Source organism: Rhinopithecus bieti, unplaced genomic scaffold (genome assembly GCF_001698545.2).
Source record: "Rhinopithecus bieti isolate Rb0 unplaced genomic scaffold, ASM169854v2 scaffold_7684, whole genome shotgun sequence".
In the NCBI taxonomy this organism is placed as follows: Eukaryota; Metazoa; Chordata; class Mammalia; order Primates; family Cercopithecidae; genus Rhinopithecus; species Rhinopithecus bieti.
The window spans coordinates 2,198,017-2,215,793 of record NW_016806071.1 but is presented as its reverse complement, the minus strand read 5'-3'; the positions used below and the strand labels follow the sequence as shown (position 1 = coordinate 2,215,793).

General features: G+C 44.8%; 1 protein-coding gene across 6 annotated transcripts in view; it reads right to left on the bottom strand.

The window, feature by feature from the left end:
- Positions 1 to 5,651: 5,651 nt before the first annotated feature.
- Positions 5,652 to 17,777, bottom strand: part of YIPF1 (Yip1 domain family member 1) — a 38,991-nt gene continuing 26,865 nt past the window's right edge. For 2 of the 6 annotated variants that reach the window (XR_001886097.1, XR_001886096.1), the window contains 3 exons: positions 12,863 to 12,960; positions 9,232 to 9,282; positions 5,652 to 6,204 (listed from right to left, as the gene is read on the bottom strand). Coding sequence is in view for 4 of the 6 variants with exons in the window: in XM_017874544.1 (XP_017730033.1) it covers positions 12,871 to 12,960 (90 nt within the window). In the remaining 2 variants the exon portion in view is untranslated. The remainder of the gene's footprint in view (positions 6,205 to 9,231; positions 9,283 to 12,862; positions 12,961 to 17,777) is intronic. The other 4 variants (XM_017874544.1, XM_017874543.1, XM_017874546.1 and 1 more) reach the window with 2 other exon arrangements.

Here is a 17,777-nt window from a genome sequence, read left to right as displayed (position 1 = left end):
AGGTTTGTATTTTTTGTTTAATTATTTCCTTTTTTTTTTTTTTTTTTTTTCTGAGATGGAGTCTTGCTCTGTCACCCACGCTGGAGTGCAGTGGCTCCATCTCAGCTCAATTGCAACCTCTGCCTCCTGGGTTCAAGCGATTCTCCTGCCTCAGCCTCCCAAGTAGCTGGGATTACAGGTACGCACCACCACACCTGGCTAATTTTTGTATTTTTAGTAGGGACGGGGTTTCACCATATTGGCCAAGCCAGTCTTGAACTCCTGACCTCAAGTGATCTGCCCTCCTCGGCCTCCCAAAGTGCTGGGATTACAGGTGTGAGCCACTGTACCCGGCCTCATTTCCTATCTATAATATCTTTTATCCCCTCTGTTTGGGAGAGAGGTAATGATTGTCTACTGTTTTCCTTTTATGAACAACATAGACATTATTTAGTAACTTCTTCCTCCTCCCCTTCTTCTCCTCAAGCAGGTGATTTGAAGCAAAGTTCTTTTGCTATGTCTATAAGGCAACCAGCAGGCTTATTCTGCTTTAAACATGCTCTCCCCATTCTCCTTCTTCTTTTTTTAGTTATACTGTAGATTCTTTTAAGGGCACATAACCATTATAAACTCTATTTTCTCCCTCATAAGCATTATTTACTCTTAGTTCTACAGGTGAACACATATTTAGTGCTCACCACCTGCTATTTCAATGTCTTACCAGTCATTTTGGTTGTCTGAAGTACGTTCTCTAGAAGATAGCTCAGAAAGGTCTCATGGGAATATTCCCTGTGTTCTTCCACATTCATAACGTCTTGTCTGTGGCCAGTTTGGTTAGATATAAAATCCTTAGCTCATATTTTCTTTCTTTGGGTATCTATGTTACCACTGTCTTTGGACAGAAAACAGTGTCACCAACTATGTCTCAGTGTTGATCTTCTGTGTTAATTTCCCCAGGTATGAGTGTGCCCATTTTATATGTAGTCTTTTTTTCCAGAAAATTTTAATTATAGTTTTTTAAAAGTGTATTCTTCTTCATTGCTTTTGTTTTTTCTTTGGACATCTATAATAAATCTTTAGATCTTCTCTGCCTATCTTCCACATTGGTCACTTTTTCTTTCTTTCTTTTTTTCTTTTTTTTGAGATGGAGTCCTGATCTGTAGCCCAGGCTGGAGTGCAGTGGTGCGATCTCAGCTCACTGCAACCTCTGTCTCCCGGGTTCAAGTTATTCTCCTGCCTCAGCCCCCCAAGTTGCTGGGATTACAGGCGCCTGCCACCACACCTAGTTAATTTTTGTATTTTCAGTAGAGATGGGTTTTCGCCATGTTGGCTAGGCTAGTCTTGAACTCCTGACCTCAGGTGATCCACCCGCCTCAGTCACCCAAAGTGCTGGGATTACAGGTGTGAGTCACTGCGCCTGGCCCATATTGGTCGCTTTTTCTTAAGTTCTTTGATTTCTCTTTATTCATTCTGGAATTTAATCTGTTTTCCTCCTTTTTCACTTTGTATTCCCTTAAAGCATTATCTATTGTGCTTATTCACTCTAATATCCCTTCTATTATAACTCAGCCTTCACTTGTGAAATGAGTTTTCTCTTTTCTTTCCGATTCTTTCCTTAGTACTATTACCTAATTTCTGCCTTATAATTCTGATTAGTGATTTTCTTTCATATCCTGTACCATTTTCTTTTTTTAGCTCATTTTAAAACATTAAGTTATGGCTTTTACCTGGTTTTGTGGGCATGACTGTCTGGAATGCTTTCATTACCATTAGGGATGTTATTCTGCTCCTTGTTCTCATTTTTCACACAATAACTTCATTACAAGATTTGACTGTGATCCTTTCTGTTACTCTTTCTTATGTGAAATTAGTTTTCCTGAACATTTAGGAGGAAGAGGTGAGGCAGAATAGCTTCTCTAAATTCAAGGCTTTACAGCTTCCTTTTCTGTTTCCATGACATGTTCAAAAATACAGCTTCATCTTTCTGACATTGCTCTGTTCCCCTCCCCGACTCTCATCTGGTCTTCTCTTTCCTTTGCCCCAAATATCCCTGGCCTGCTCTGTTTGCGTTTTGCTTTCTGGTGTCTGGCTACTCCAGCTTCTTCAGACCTTGCTGTGGATCCCTTGCATGCATGTGCTGCACACTGGGTATTATGAAACTCCAGTTCCAGCTGCTGTTCTCCTATTAGCCCATTGCACTTTCCAGGGAGTACCTATAGGCTGTTTTGGAGTGCTCTTATTTTCCAATTTCGCAGACACTCTGTTGCTTTCCTGTGCTTCTTTCTATAAAAATGCTGATACAGTGTAAGTCTTGGCGCTGCCAGAAGATTCTCTCTGCTTGAATTTTTGTGTTTGTGCGGATATCTTTTCACCTTTTGTTGTAGATGCCAATTTGTTTTTGATTTTGCTATCCCAGATGCCCTGTTTTTATGAGAGAATTCAGAGAGCTTCAAAAAGTATGCTAGTGCCACTGTCATTTTCCCAAAATTCATTTCTCTCAATTCTTTGTATGATACCAACCAATTAAATCAACCTGATAATGGACAAACCACCATCAACTTTTGTAAAAGTAGGAGCTCCAAGATGTACTAGTTATCTGTCTAAAACCCATTCTCTCTTCCTTCCTTACCGATAGCATTCTGGTTCATTCAGGGTGACAGTGTTCCCAGCTAAAGAGCATTTCCCAGCCTCCCTTGTAGCTAGGGGTAACCATGGGATACAGTTCTAGCCAATAAGACATGACCTTTTTCTTTGGAGAAAGCTCATTACAAGGCAGGCCAACTCCACTGGCCAACCCTCTTTTACCCTTTCCCTTCCTGCTGCCTGTCAAGATCTGAGTTGAGCTGGAAACAGCTGAGCTGCCAAGACTTGGAGTAAAGATAAGTGAAAATGAAGTAACAGCAAGCCTTTCATCACTTACTGTGATGGTACAAGCAAGAGGCTAACCAGGAGAAAGCACTGGCTCCCATAATGTTCCATTTCCCACCATGGACCAGTGCCAGGCAAGGGTCAAATGGATCAGTGCAAACGTGGGGATGGTCTCACTGCCAACTGATCCCTAAACAAAAGGCTCCTGCCATTTCACAGGCCTGGGGGCTGAGAGGAGGAAGAGGGAGAAGGGCTAGGAATAGAAAAGTACTGAGCCTTGGAAGTGAAAAAAATATCTTCAAGTTCCCCAGTCCCCCACAGATAAATCAGTCTCTGCAGAGGCACCTGAAAAAGGCTATGGCTAGGAGGCATCCAAATGGAGGACCCTGGGCATGAAACACAAATATGCATAAGAGTATCCTTGACTGTAGTCCCTTCAGAGACACGTGGCACTCACTGGGCACCCAGTCTGGTGTGGGCAGACGGTTTTTCCCAAGAGGCCTGTTGGGTAAGACTCTTGTCAGGCCTGAAAGATCAGGCACAGACTTTTGGCCTAGAGCCACACACCATACCACCTACTCTTTGCTGGAGGTAACACAGGCATCTTGGGAGTAGATGACACATTCATGCTAAGGACTGCTGGGCAGAAGAAAAATAAAAAGAGATGGCATCATGGAGCAGCCATGTTAACCTCAGACTATCTCTAAATTTCTATTTACATAGGAAAGACAAAATGGTAAATTTATTTAAGCTACTGCTTCTCAGGGTTCTTTTATAGCTGAATGTAATTTGTAAGAGCTGCATGGAGGTCCCAAGGGCAGTGGCTCCCAAATGGTGGTGCTGGTTGGTTCACGAAACGTTCACTGGTCTTGGCTAGGTGAGAAAAAATTAACAGTTTTTCATAAAGCTAAACTTATCAAGTTTTTAGTGATATTGCCCTTCCAGATTGTTTGATATTATAATGCCCTTTCTTCTATAAAGATAATGGTGCTGACAATGCTGTGTCTAAAATCCTTACTCAAAAATTAAATCCTGGCCACTTTATTATAGAATCTCTAAACATATTTTTGGAAAAATTGATCAGTGATACCAACTTAAAAGTACTTAGGAGCTTGTAGTCCTAGCAACTTGGGAAGCTGAGGTGGGAGGATCCCTTGAGCCCAGGGGTTTGAGCCCAGTGGACTATGATGGCTCCACTGCACGCTAGCCCAAGAGACAGAGCGAGTCAAAAAAAGAAAAGAAAAAAAAAAAACTTAGAAGACTCAAGGAGGGGACACAAAACAGCTGTCTTCAAATATCTGAAGGAAATAAGGCTCAGACTTGTTCTGTTAGGCCCAAGGGCAGGGCTAAGACCACCCAGTGATGGCTGCAGAGGCACTTCTGACAGAATAGGCCATTGAAGGAGGAAACGTTGCCTGGAGAAAGCCGGATGCCGGCAGCCCCTGAGCAGTGATCACTGGACTGTGAGATCCAGAACAGGGAGCTTGTCTGTTCTGTTCACTGTTCTAGCCTCAGTACCTACACTACCACCCAGCACATAGTAGGTGCTCAGAATATATTCAGCATCTGACGGGAGGTTTGCCAAGGTGATGTTAAGCTCATTGTAGCCTAATTTGTGTGTCTTCCTTTACCTGCATGGTCAACCTTTTAAGTCCAAGTGTCTTTGTAGCTATCTCAGAAATACATAGGGAACTCTGTCTGGAAGAGCATGATATGGTTTGGCTCTGTGTCCCCACCCAAATCTCATCTTGAATTGTACCCCATAATTTCCACATGTTGTGGTAGGGACCTGGTGGGAGATAATTGAATCATGGGGGCGGTTTCCCCCATACTCTTCTCATGATAGTGAATAAGTCTCATGAGATCTGATGGTTTTATCAGGATTTCCGCTTTTGCATCCTCCTCATTTTCTCCTGCCACCACCATGTAAGAAGTGCCTTTAGCCTCCTGCCATGATCCTGAGGCCTCCACAGCCATGTGGAACTGTAAGTCCAATTAAACCTCTTTTTCTTCCCAGTCTTGGGTATGTCTTTATCAGCAGCATGGAAACAGACAGAGAGTTGAGCTGGAAACAGCTGAGTTCCAGAACAACTTTCTGTTGTTCTGTATGGAGAACAACAGAAACAGTAGGGGATCAGCAATCCTGACCATCAGAAGCTCAGCCTCCCAGATCATATACATTTTGAACAAAAAGTATGTTAAAGCTATCTTTGCAGTGTCACTGGTTTCTCTCTTTAATGCACACTAGCCAAGAAGTCAAAGTGCCAGGTACTCAAAGTGCCCTAGGAGAGTTTTCTGAACTTTGTCAAAATGGGATGTAAATGAGGTGTGTTTTTTTTTTTTTAAGAAAAGGTCTTACTTTGTCACCTAGGCTGGAGTGGCTCACTGCAGCCTCAACCTCCAGGCTCAGCCTCTCAAGGATGCTTAACATCACCTTGGCAAACCTCCCACCTTAGCCTCTCAAGTAGCTGGGACTACAGGCATGCGCCACTATGCCCAGCTAATTTTTTGTATTTTTTTTTTTGTAGAGACTGGGTTTCACCATGTTGCCCAGGCTGGTCTCAACTCTTGGGCTCAAGCAATCCACCCACCTTAGCCTCCCAAAGTGCTAGGATTACAGGCATAAGCAACAACTTCTGGCCAAATGTGTTCTTTAAAACTGATACTCCATTCTTATAGGAGGAAACATTCAGATGTCCCGTTTTAACCCACACATCATAACACCGAGCACATTCAATCCGATTCCCAGCAGCCTCCAGTACAGACAAACCATCAAGGAAAAACTTAAGGTCAAAGTCACAAAATGCAGTCACAGACATCATGTGAGGTATTTATTTTGCAACCATTCAGTTCAGCTGTCCAGTATCAGGTTACCAAAGACAAATTTTCAAACTCCCGGTTAATCTCCACCAAAGTTTCTACTGTTTGGTTACTTCAGGATGGCTAGCATTCGGAGAGAAGAGGATCCCCCAGGTAGTCTGTACATAATTCAGAGAGAGGACATCAGAATTTAGCATGGGTCTGTTTCGGGTATTAAGGTACCACAGTGAAGCATGTCATTTGACTGTGGGTGGCAAAGGGACGGCACTGAGCATGCCTAACCCATTCCCCGGCATTTCGGTCCAATCAGCGCATGCTCACAATGACCATCCATGGGTGAAAAAGAAGAGCTGAAAGACACATGTGCTGAGCAACATTTAATTTCTGCTTGTTAAACGGATGATTAGGCACCAGTATGGCACCATCCAGACACTGGGAGTTTGTGCCACTCCATCAGTTTTGCTGGCTCTGCTCATTCTGCTTTCCTGCAGTGGATGCCACTTCCCAAAGAACCATGCTCCAAAAAACAAAAGAGAACTGAAAAACAAAACAGGAAACTTTCAAGATAAAGAATCCCCACAAAAGGAAAGAGCCACATTGTATAAAGGGATATTCATGTATGTTTAGAGGTATAACTCCAGTACCAGAGCAGTCTGCTGCCACCAGTTCCCCAAATCTTGAGCCTTGAGTCTGATTTTGATGCTCAAAGTAGAGCTTACTGTTGGAAGAAAGATGATGCTTTAAAAAGTTTTCTTCTATTTCCTTGGAAACCCAGTGACTCTCTCCAAGCCAGATCCCAAAGCTACCTTTGCCCATCCTTCTCTCTCTCTCTTCTCCGTGACAGCACTGTGTTAAGCACTAGAGGAGAAAAGATAAGAGTGGATATGGAGGGACTTAAAGATCTGGGACCTGGAAAACCATGGTAGTTGAAATGTAAGGTTATACAGGAGATAATGGCAGGATATGAGGCAGGACAAATAAATCAGGGATAGACTGTGGCAATACAGGGGGTTTCCATTTTGTTCTTTGGGCAATAGGGGGCCAAAAAAAAAGTTTCTAAGTAGGGAAGTGACATAGTCAAAGGCGTGGTCAGAATTATAAATTTTCAGAGACCCCTGTGGCTGTGTGTAGGATGAACTGGAACGAGAAAAAGAAAAGATGTGGAGAAAGCCATCATGTTACTGCTACAGTTCAAATATGAAGTGATCGGTCCTGAAGGCTAGGTATGGTAATGACAGGACAGAGACAAGAAATACTTCAGAGGTAGAAAAGACAAGTCTTGCTGACTGATACTATGTGGAAGGTGAGTGGGGGGAATCTACAATCTACTTTGATGCTGAGGTTTCTACCTTGGGTGACTGGATGGATTTCTTAATTAACCCAACAAATATTGAGGACCCATGTGCCAGGTACTGGGTATGGTGATGAACAAGACAGACATGGTCCCAACTGTCGAGGAACCAGTCTACCAAGAGAAGCAACAGGGCAGGCAAACAAATATAGAAAATATTATTTATTTAATTACAATTTTTTTTTTTTTGAGACAGAGTCTCGCTCTGTTGCCCAGGCTGGAGGGCAGTCACGTGATCTCGGCTCGCTGCAAGCTCCGCCTCCCAGGTTCAGCCATTCTCCTGCCTCAGCGTTCCGAGTAGCTGGTACTACGGGCGCCCGCCACCACACCCGGCTAACTTTTTGTATTTTTAGTAGAGATGGGGTTTCACTGTGTTAGCCAGGATGGTCTCGATCTCCTGTCTTCATGATCTGCCCGCCTCAGCCTCCCAAAGTGCTGGGATTACAGGCGTGAGCCACCATGCCCAGCCTTAATTACAATCTTAACTTGCCAGGCGAGGGTGTAATAAAGAATCTAACCTACTCTGCAGTCAGGGACAATATAAATGATGGTGCCATTCCCTGAGACAGAAAAATATGAGGAGGATCTGGATGTAGTGGGGGATGAGTACAGCTTGGAATGTAATGAATTATAGGCAACTGTTGGAATACCTAGCTGGGGATTTGCAAGAGACAGAAACTTGGAAAGAGGGGCCAGAGAGAGAGTTAAATCCAGGGGAGACTAAGGAATATGTTGAAGAATAAGTTCCTAATGCATAGCCTTCCACTTGGGAGAATGAGCTAGGCCTTCCTAGAGACATCAACAGGGCAATACCACATTCAGACGTCAGCGTTTGATGATACCACGAAGCTGAGGCTGAGGCAAGGGCATGCCCAAGTCTACTGGCTCAAGAAAAGAGAAACATTGCTAACGAAATATCTGTGAAAGGTGGCTGGAGAAGGTCAGACACTGTAATTTGCAGGCATGAAAGAACCTAAAGCCCTGATCAGCCTTTTAGTAACCATCAACTTGGGTTCTGAAATGCTAAGTAACGGTAGGGACAAACGGGCCCACAGAGCAAGCACTCAAGATTTTATTTTCATAGATATATACTCGGTTTTTCTCTCATCTTTCTGGCTGTCTATTCCAAATTAATGTCAAAACTAGGGAAGAATTTGAAGACTAGAAAATTCCCTTCTCAGGCAGGCATGGGGACTCATGTCTGTAATCCTAGCACTTTGGGAGGCCGAGGCAGGCAGATCACTTGAGGCCAGGAGTTAGAGGCCAGCCTGGCCAACATGGCAAAATTCCATCTCTACCAAAAATACAAAAAAATTAGCCAGGCATGATGATGCATTCCTGTAATCCCAGCTACTCGGGAGGCTGAGGTATGAGAATCACTTGAACCTGGGAGGTGGAGGTTGCAGTGAGCCAAGGATGCACCACTGTCCTCCAGCTTGGGCAACAGAGTGAGACTGTCTGAAAAAAAGAAAAGAAAAAAGAAATTTCCTTCTCCTGCTGCCAACTTTTAATGGAGGGCCGGAAGCAAAGACGTTGGGAATTCTTGGCACTTAGGCCAGAAGGAGAAAAGTAAGATGCTATTGCCCTTTGTGCCAAACTTGGTCCCCAATGTCACCATCAGCCAGCACTTCCTTATCTCTTGAAGATTGCCTCTACCACCTCTTGGCCTAAGACCTGACTCTTGACCACTTTTGGCTCCCATCTTGGGTGGCTGCACTATGGCACGGGCATTCTCTGTCCCTTTCCTTGGCTCAGCCCTGCAGCCAAGCCTTCCAATGTCACCACTGTCTGATCTGGGATGTTTCAATCAGAAGTTCCTATACTCATGATTCTCTCTTTAATGTAAAAGGGCCTTCTAGTCTGTGTGGCGCATGAGATGTAAAACTGGAGTATAGAATCTGGGAGGGTAAGGACCGATCTCCATCGTTCACCAGCACAGAGTAGAATTTCAATGAATGAACAAGTAAATATTTCCCAAGTAACCTGCCACATAAACCCAGGAAAGTTTTGATGCTATATGATAGGCCTAACAACTTGTTCAAATGAAGCTTTCTCCGAGTGTCTGCTGGCTGCTAGGAGGCTATATTGGTAAATAAAGCTCTGCCCTCAAGGAACTCTCAGTCTATGAAGTTAGAGTGAATAAGCAAACTGCCATAATAAAAGAACATACGAGAGCTGTAGAAGAGCACAGAAAAGAAAATAAGTAATACTACCTGGAGAAGTCAAGAAAAACTTCAGCAAGCAGAGAGTATCTGAAGAGAGTCCTGAAAAATAAACAGGAAATTGCCAAGTAGACAAGGCTTGTGAAATGAACACCCCTGACAACGTGAGCGACTGAAAAGATATCAGCATACAAACCCTGTGTATCCAGTCAGGAGGGTTTAATGACACAGGACTCTCCGGAAGCCCTCTCTGCATCATTAATTAAAGCCCTGATCACACTGTGATATGATTATCTGCTGATGGCCCTCCTCTGCGCAGCCCCACCTGTCAGTGCCCCTGGAAAGCTCGCCCCAATCTGGATGCTGCCTTTCAGATACTCCATCCCTCAAGCCAAAGCAGGGCTTCCCAGGTGCAGTTTCCAGGCTCTACCAGGGTCTTGGCTCAGAGAAGACATAGCACTGCCCTTAGGTGAAAAGTTAATGAAGAAGGAAGGATGGAAGCCAGATATTCTTTATATTATTTCAGTAACTTATGTAGGAGTAGCATGCTGATTACAAGTACAGTCCCACACTGCATAATGATGTTTCAGTTGACAACAGACCACATATACAATGGTGGTCCCATAAGATCACATCGTATTTTTACTGTACCTTTTCTATGTTTAGATACACAAATACTTACGATTGTGTTACAACTGCCTGCAGTATCCAGTATAGTAACATGCCACACAGGTTTGTAGCCTAGGAGCAACAGGCTATCCCATATAAGTCTGTTGTAGGCTATACCATCTAGGTTTAAGTATATTCTATGATATTTGCACAATGATGAAATTGCCTAATGATGCATGTCTCCAAATGTATCCCGTCATTAAGCAATGCATGACTGTAACTGGAAGCTCCCCTACGATCCTGAGGTTCCAGGGAGAGAGGGGTTCTGCCTGGAATGTGTTCTAACCTAAACCTTCCAATGCTCTCCTGGGAATGTGCCCTAAGCTAAGTTTTCCAATACACAGATTTACATAGGGAAGGTAGGTTACTGGTGAGATTAGAAGCCTTTATTTTTCAGTGAAAGCTGGGAGTCCAGAGATGACAGTAGAAGGCACAGCCAGCTCATAAATCAGCAGCATTCAGGGCTCTGGACAGTCTCTCTATCAGCAAAACAATTGATGCTTCTGCCAGGGAGGTTGCAAAGAAGCTGTTAATCACTCTCTCATTTGGAGACTTGACACCCAAATGGAGGCACTAACACCCAAGTTATAGAGCTGAGCAAAGCACAGAGGTGTCAAATCTGTGTACACCAGTCTGTGAAGTCTTCAAGGGCCCTGAGGGCCAGGCTCTTCTCAGATGCTGCTCTGACTCTCTGAAGGCCTTTACAACCAAAATGAAATGAAGTAACTTAAGTCCTAGCTCAGGGGCAGGTTGAGAGAGACCCTCAACATGGCGATGTCAGGTACTTTGGGCCAAAAGAGAGACCCAGGAAACTGTTGCCATTGTGTTCTCTACCTCTGTCCCTCTCCAGCTGGGCTCGAATTGTCTTGTTCTCAGTGATGTGAGTCCACATCGTGTTATCCTCTTCCCCTGGTCTGGATCTCCTGACCTCGTGATCCGCCCGTCTTGGCCTCCCAAAGTGCTGGGATTACAGGCTTCAGCCACCGTGCCTGGCCCATTTTTTTTGTATTTTTAGTAGAGACGGGGTTTCATCGTGGTCTCGATCTCCTGACCTCGTGATCCACCCACCTCAGCCTCCCAAAGTGCTGAGATTACAGGTGTGAGCCACAGTGCCCAGCCTGACCTTCTTTGATTCTAACATCGCATACCCATGAGAAGAGAGAAAGAGGCGAAAGTGGTAGACTATGACATTTTACAATAGTTCCCCAGTCATTCTACTGGCCAGGGTGACTGTCTTACCATCAAGGAACTGGAAGCATTTGATCAGTCATATCTAGTCAACCTGCAGGGCCTACAACCTGGATTCCTCAACTAAGAGGGAAAATCCCCGTTTGTTTTACAAAAGGAAAAAAGGATCAAGGTAAAGTCAGTGGGAGCCACCGAACACAAACTACTGACGCACTCTGAGAGGGGCAGTAGCTTTGATTTTATTGCTGAGCACCTTAACCATGTGCCAGGAGCTTTTATAAAAATGATCTCCAATCTTCACTACAATCTTATATAGGTTGTGTCATTCTTATTTCAAAGACAAGTTAGCTGAGGCTCAAAGAGAGTAAGCTCCTTACCCGAGGCACATTGCTAGTACATAGTAGGGCTGGGATTTATCATTATTATTATTAGGGACAGGTTCTCTCTCTATCACCCAGGCTAGAGTGCAGTGGAGCAATCACAGCTCACTTTACCTCCATCTCCCAGGCTCAAGTGATCCTCCAACCCTAGCCTCCCAACTAGCTGGGACTACAGGAGCATGCCACCAAGACCAGCTAATTTTCTGTATTGTTTGTAGAAATGGGATTTTGCTATATTGCCCAGGTTGGTCTCAAACTCCTGAGCTCAAGTGATTTGCTTGCCTTGGCCTCCCAGAGTGCTGGGATTACAGGCCACCACAGCCGGCCTGGGATTAAATTGTAATTTTATTTAATTCTAAGCCCCTGGTTTTCGCACATATCTCATGGCTCTGGGAGAGAGCAGCTTGGGCAGAAAGGACAGTCTGTGATTATAAAGCAAAGTAAAGGTTCTTGGCCTGCAGCAAGATCATGTGCAGAGTGTGGCTTCATTTATACTTGCCACAAACATTTACTGAGTGCCCTCTATATACTAGGTTATGTGGTAGGCAATGAAGATATAGAGTAACACCATTCCTTGTTCTTGTGGAGCTCAGTCTAACTGGGGAGACACCGTAGTATATAGTGGACAAATGAATGAATAAATAGCTGAACAAATGAATGAATAGGCAGACGGACACATGATTAGTCAGCCATTAGTGTTTCAAGCACCATGAGAGTGATGCTTAATACAAAGTGTAATGGGATCACCAGATAAATGATAGGACCAGACAAATGGCCAGGCATGGTGGCTCATACCTGTAATCCCAGCACTTTGGGGGGCAAAGGCAGGTGGATCACCTGAGGTCAGGCGTTCAAGACCAGCCTGGCCAACATGGTGAAATCCCATCTCTACTAAAAATATAAAAATTAGCCAGGTGCTAGTGGCACGCGCCTGTAATCTCAGCTACTCAGGAGGCTGAGGCAAGAGAATCACTTGAACCCAGGAGATGGAGGCTGCAGTGAGCTGAGATCATGCCATTGCACTCCAGCCTGGGCAACAAGAGCGAAACTCTGTCTCAAAAAAAAAGAAAATAAAATAAAGAAAAAGAAAAAAATCACCAGGATTGTTATAAAATGGAACAAACCCATATTGTGCTATAGGAAAGGGTTCAGGGAGGAGAAGAGAGTCCCCTCTGCTGGGACCAAAGGCAGGAGCTCCTCTTACAGAAGAACCTAACAGCTCATGTTATCCAACTCTATAAAGCCAGTATCATGTGGATTTCAAAATAGAGGCCTTCAATAAGAGGAACACAGAAACACAGACATGCACATGCCCAAACCCACACTGAACTGGCAGAAGGATAAAAGGGTCTGGCCCTCTGTGCTTAAAGCTAACAGTAATAGAATTGATAAACCTGCCCATGTTTTATGGCACCACACAGCAAAATAAAAATAGAATCTCTTACTTTCCTCATTAGCTGGACTTGGCTGCAGCAACTGTTTGGTTCGGAGTAGCTGTAGTTGTTGGGAGATGGTCCATCTCTGGTGCATCAAAAAAGTATGCCTGTGGGAAACAAAGACCCAGCAGGGAGTTAAAAAGACAATGGTCTGCGTAAGTATTTTTTTAGAGTCCATGCTAACAGCACTTCTGGGCTCTCACGGCCCCTAAGTTCTTCCTACCATATTTGTCATCACACTAAACTACAACCATCTCTGTTTACGTTTGTCTCACTAAATTGTGAGTACTTTTAAAAATTTAGCTACCATGTATTGAGCACTTACTATATTACATAACTTACTCTTAATAACCCAATGAGGTTGTTAGGATTATCCTCATTAGACAGATAAAGAAACTAAGACTCAGAGAGACTGTCATTTGATCAGGTGAACATGGCTAATGAGTGGTGAAGCCATAACTCAAAGCTAGGTCTGTCTGACTCCAAAGCACAAGCTCTTAATCACTACATTATAAGTCTTTCCTCCAGGGCAAAGGCTGTATCCTTCTTCATGTTTGTGTCACCAGCACCCCTGCACAGGGCCTGGCATACTAGGTAACCAATCAATACCGAATGAACTGAACTACATTAGCTTGCTGCTAAACTAGTTAGTTGGCTTTCTGCAAAGACCTTGAAAAGAAAGTGCTAGGCATGCTTTCCCTAAAAATTTTTCAGCTGGGAAACGAAAGGTTTGCTAAGTGCTTCCACTCACCATCTACAACTTAGCTGTCAAAAGTCTGAAGGAGGTGGAGGAGGGAAGACATAAGGAGAATCTTTCCACCCATCTCAAGGTCTAGAGAAGCCTAACTTGAGCAAAGTCTAACTTGAGCCCAGGAAAATACCAATCTCACTACCCTTGAATACTGGTTGTTCAAAGGAAAGGTGAATTTGTTACTATATCAAGGCCCACTGAATATTCATGACACCACCTTGGGGTCAGTGCCCTTAGGAAGGTACACTGTGAGAAAGCCAACAACCATCTTTCACCAGCTCTGCTCTCTATCAGCCAGAAGGGGGCACCAACACAACATGCTGGAGCTCTACCCAATCTGTTGCTATTCCATGTTAACTTTCTGAAAAGTTTCCAGATGATGCCTTTCTCTGCAGACTCCCTCTAGTTTGCCCCATTCCCAGAGCAACTTTATTACTTTTAAGAGGCTTCCTCCCTAGGAACCCTTCCAGCAGCTGTTTTCTGAGGCAAGAAAAGAAGAGTCCTTAACTTAAGTGGGGGATGGGGCCGCAGTGCTAGTGCTGGGCTCCTCCAGTTCTCCCACAGGTGCACTGTGCCACAAGCCCCCAGGATGCAGGAACAAAGTCTTTCTTCCAGGTTACCGCAGGACACCCTTGTAAGACAGAATGAGCAAAGACGCCCAGGTTCTACACCTGGCTCTGCTATTATCTCACACTGTGACTTTGGACAAGTTGCTCCACTCACTTCGGCCTCAGCTTTCTGATCTATAAAATTTAAGGATTAGAAAGATGATCTTGGGGCTGGGCGTGGTGGCTCGAGATAGAGAGAGAGAGAGAGAGAGAGAGATTGGGTGTGGTAGAAAGAGAGAGGAAAAGAGAGAAAGAGAGAGGGAGAGAAAGAGAGAGAAGGAAGGAAGGAAGGAAGGAAGGAAGGAAGGAAGGAAGGAAGGAAGGAAGGAAGGAAGGAAGGAAGGAAGATAAGATAAGATCTCAGCTGGATGTGGTGGCTCACACCTATAATCCCACCATTTTGGGGGGCCAAGGAAGGTGGATCATTTGAGGCCAGGAGTTCAAGACCAGCCCGGCCAACATGGCAAAAGCCCACCTCTACTAAAAATACAAAAATTAGCCAGGCGTGGTGCCACATGCCTGTCATCCCAGCTACTCAGGAGGCTGAGGGACAAGAAATGCTTGAGCCCAGGAGGCGGAGGTTGCAGTAACCCTAGATCACACTGCTGCACTCCAGCCTGGGTGACAGAGGGAAATCCTGACTCAAAAAAGAAAAGATGATCTCTTAGGACCATTCTTTGAACAATCTTGAATTCTATGATTCATTAATTCCACAAATGCTTAATAATAATCACAGCCATCATTTGGGGAATGCCTACTGTGCACCAAACACATACTTGATCATTAATCTGCTCAAAAAATGCTGTAACAGGCCATTTTATCCCTTTTAAAGATGAGAAAGCTGAGGCTCAAAGAGATGGAATTTTCCCAAGGCTAGACAACTATGTGTCTGAGCTAGGATTTCAATCTAGTCGAGTCCATCTCCATAGTCTGTGCTCTTCTAATTCTCCACCACGTCCTGCAATTTGTTGCCTAGTCTATGTCCAGTCCAGATCTAGGCACCGTGGAGACCTCGAAGCTGAATCAGCAGGCTCTCTGTGAGTAGGGGCAGGGCACAGTTCCCTGCAAAAGCCGGCAGTAATCACCTCAAACTTAGGCTTATACATCTCCCAACATACACCAAGGGTGCAGCCTCTAGGTGCTTCCTTAGTCATCCCTGCCAGGTGTGTTCTGGTATAACTTAGACATCATTTACATGTGCAATCACCGAGGGGCCCCTGGCAGGTGTGGGGCTGTTACATGCTTCATTGCACTAAGGCAAAAACACCAATCTGTGTTCCCCAGGGGAGAGTGAGAAAGCCAAGCTGTCTGGTTCAGCCGGTGCCCCTCAGCTCAAATAACTCCCCTGCCAGTTCCTCTCTCTGCCTTAACAATAATATCTTCCATTTACATGACTCATCATATTTTCCATGCTGCATATATCATTCAATCCTTGCAACAGTAAAGACGTTGCCATGGCATGCACGATTGGCCCCTGTTTCTAAGTGAGGAGGCAGGAATCCAGAGAAGGGAAATCACCCAAGCAGGCGGTAGTGGAGCTGGGACTGGAACCCAAGTTTCCTAACTTCTGGCTCAGTCCTTCTGCAGGAAACAATGCCTCCAGAAGAAAAAGGAGGGGCTGGTCACTGTGGAGAACAAAACCCAGGCACGGTGGGCCCCTGGCTAGACACCTGACCACAGGATGGTTCCCTTCCTCCAGAAGGAGAAAATTGTGCCTTCCTCTCCAGGAAGAGGCCCTGCACCCCACAAGGACCTCCCTGCTCCACAGTCCAACCCGTCCTGCTCCTGAGTCCCTTACAGACTGAACAGCCTCTTCTCCTGCCTCCTCATCTCCACTGCTTTCTCATCCAGGTGTGTAATGGGTAAAAAGTTCAGGAGAGATGAGAAGATGTCAGTGAAAGGCATCAAGGAAGGGTATTGTCATTAAGAGTGGGAGACTTCAGCTTTGGCCCCAGTACTAGTTGTGGGACCTTGGACCACTCTCACTTGGGTACTATGGAGGAATAAGCAGCATACTGGCCCTGGACCACTCTCACTTGGGTGCTGTGGAGGAATAAGCAGCATACTGGCCTGGCCGCGTCTGACAACACAGGCTCCTTTAATGACTTTGCATCTGAGGAACACTTCACAGCATGTGGAGGGCTTTCACAGCCAGCTCACGGCATCTCACAAAACCCCATGAAAACAACAATCCCTTTCACAGATGAGGAAACCAAGGTTCTGAGAAGCAAGTCTGTTGCCTATGTTTGCAGCGCTGAGCACCTCTCAGTCCAGGGCACCCCCTGCTTCAGAATTACACTCTCTTTCAGAAAGTTTCTAAGCAGCGAGATGGGCAGGTAAATCCTGGGTTCAGCGCCATCTGGCCCAAAACGCAGCAATAGGCACAGGAGGTAAAAAGTCCTGCCATAGGTACTAGATGAAATGGGTTCTTTTTTTGTTTTTTGTTTTTTGTTTTTTTTTTGAAATGAAGTCTCGCTCTGTCACCCAGGCTGGGGTGCAGTGGCGCAATCTCAGTTCACTGCAACCTCCACCTCCTGGGCTCAAGCGATTCTCACATCTCAGCCTCCCTGGTAGCCGAGACTACAAGCACATGCCACCATACCTGGCTGATTTTTTTATATTTTTGGTAAAGACAGGGTTTAACCATGTTGCCCAGCTGGTCTCAAACTCCTGAGCTCAAGCAATCTGCCTGCGACTTCCTCCCAAAGTGCTGGGATTATGGGCGTGAGCCACCAAGCCTGGCCTGAAATGGGTTCTTAATAATAACCATAATACCTCCCTGCCCCACTGCTCAACCTGCCCTGCTCCTATTCCTTAGAGAAATGAGAAAGGCAATGCTTCCTCTCCTGCCTCCTTCTCCTCACCAACTTCTCAGCCATGTACATGAGGGGAAGAAATTCAGAAGGGAGACGGGAGATGCCAGTGAGGGACAAGAGATGCCAGTGAGAGTTGGTCACAATGAAAAGGATGTTCTTCAGCAGACAGAAAAGTTCCAGAAGAATCACGGCAGCATTTTAAGTGATCAACTCAGAGATTCCAAGTGCCAGAAATGAATAGTGTCATTCTGCCATGAGTCAAACCAACAGGCCCACCTCAAGGGTTTAAAGCTTACACACATGTAAAGTGCATGTAAACTAGGTTTGTGTTTCACAACTAGGCACTTTTTATGAAACTTGTTTAATGATAAAGCATTGGGATCTCAATGATGCATTTAATGAGACAGGTTATCTACACAAAAATGTTAAAGATCAAATGATGCCAAAGAAACATTTACTCCTAAAATTGCAAAACGTGACCAAGGGTTTGGAAACCTCCCATGTGGACCATTTTCTAAGTGCTATAAGACACCTTCCCATGGCCATGTCGTTTCCTTCATTAGGGACCTCAACATTCTCGGACTCGGATTTTTTTTTTTTTTTAAACCTGCAACAGGGCTTGTTAAGGCCGTGGACAGCAAATTTTGTGTACAATGTATACAGAAGACACAGAACCATGTCTCCTTAGGATCAAAGGAAAGGGACCTAATTTATGGGCATTTATAGGACAAGTTCCATGTTAAGTGCTT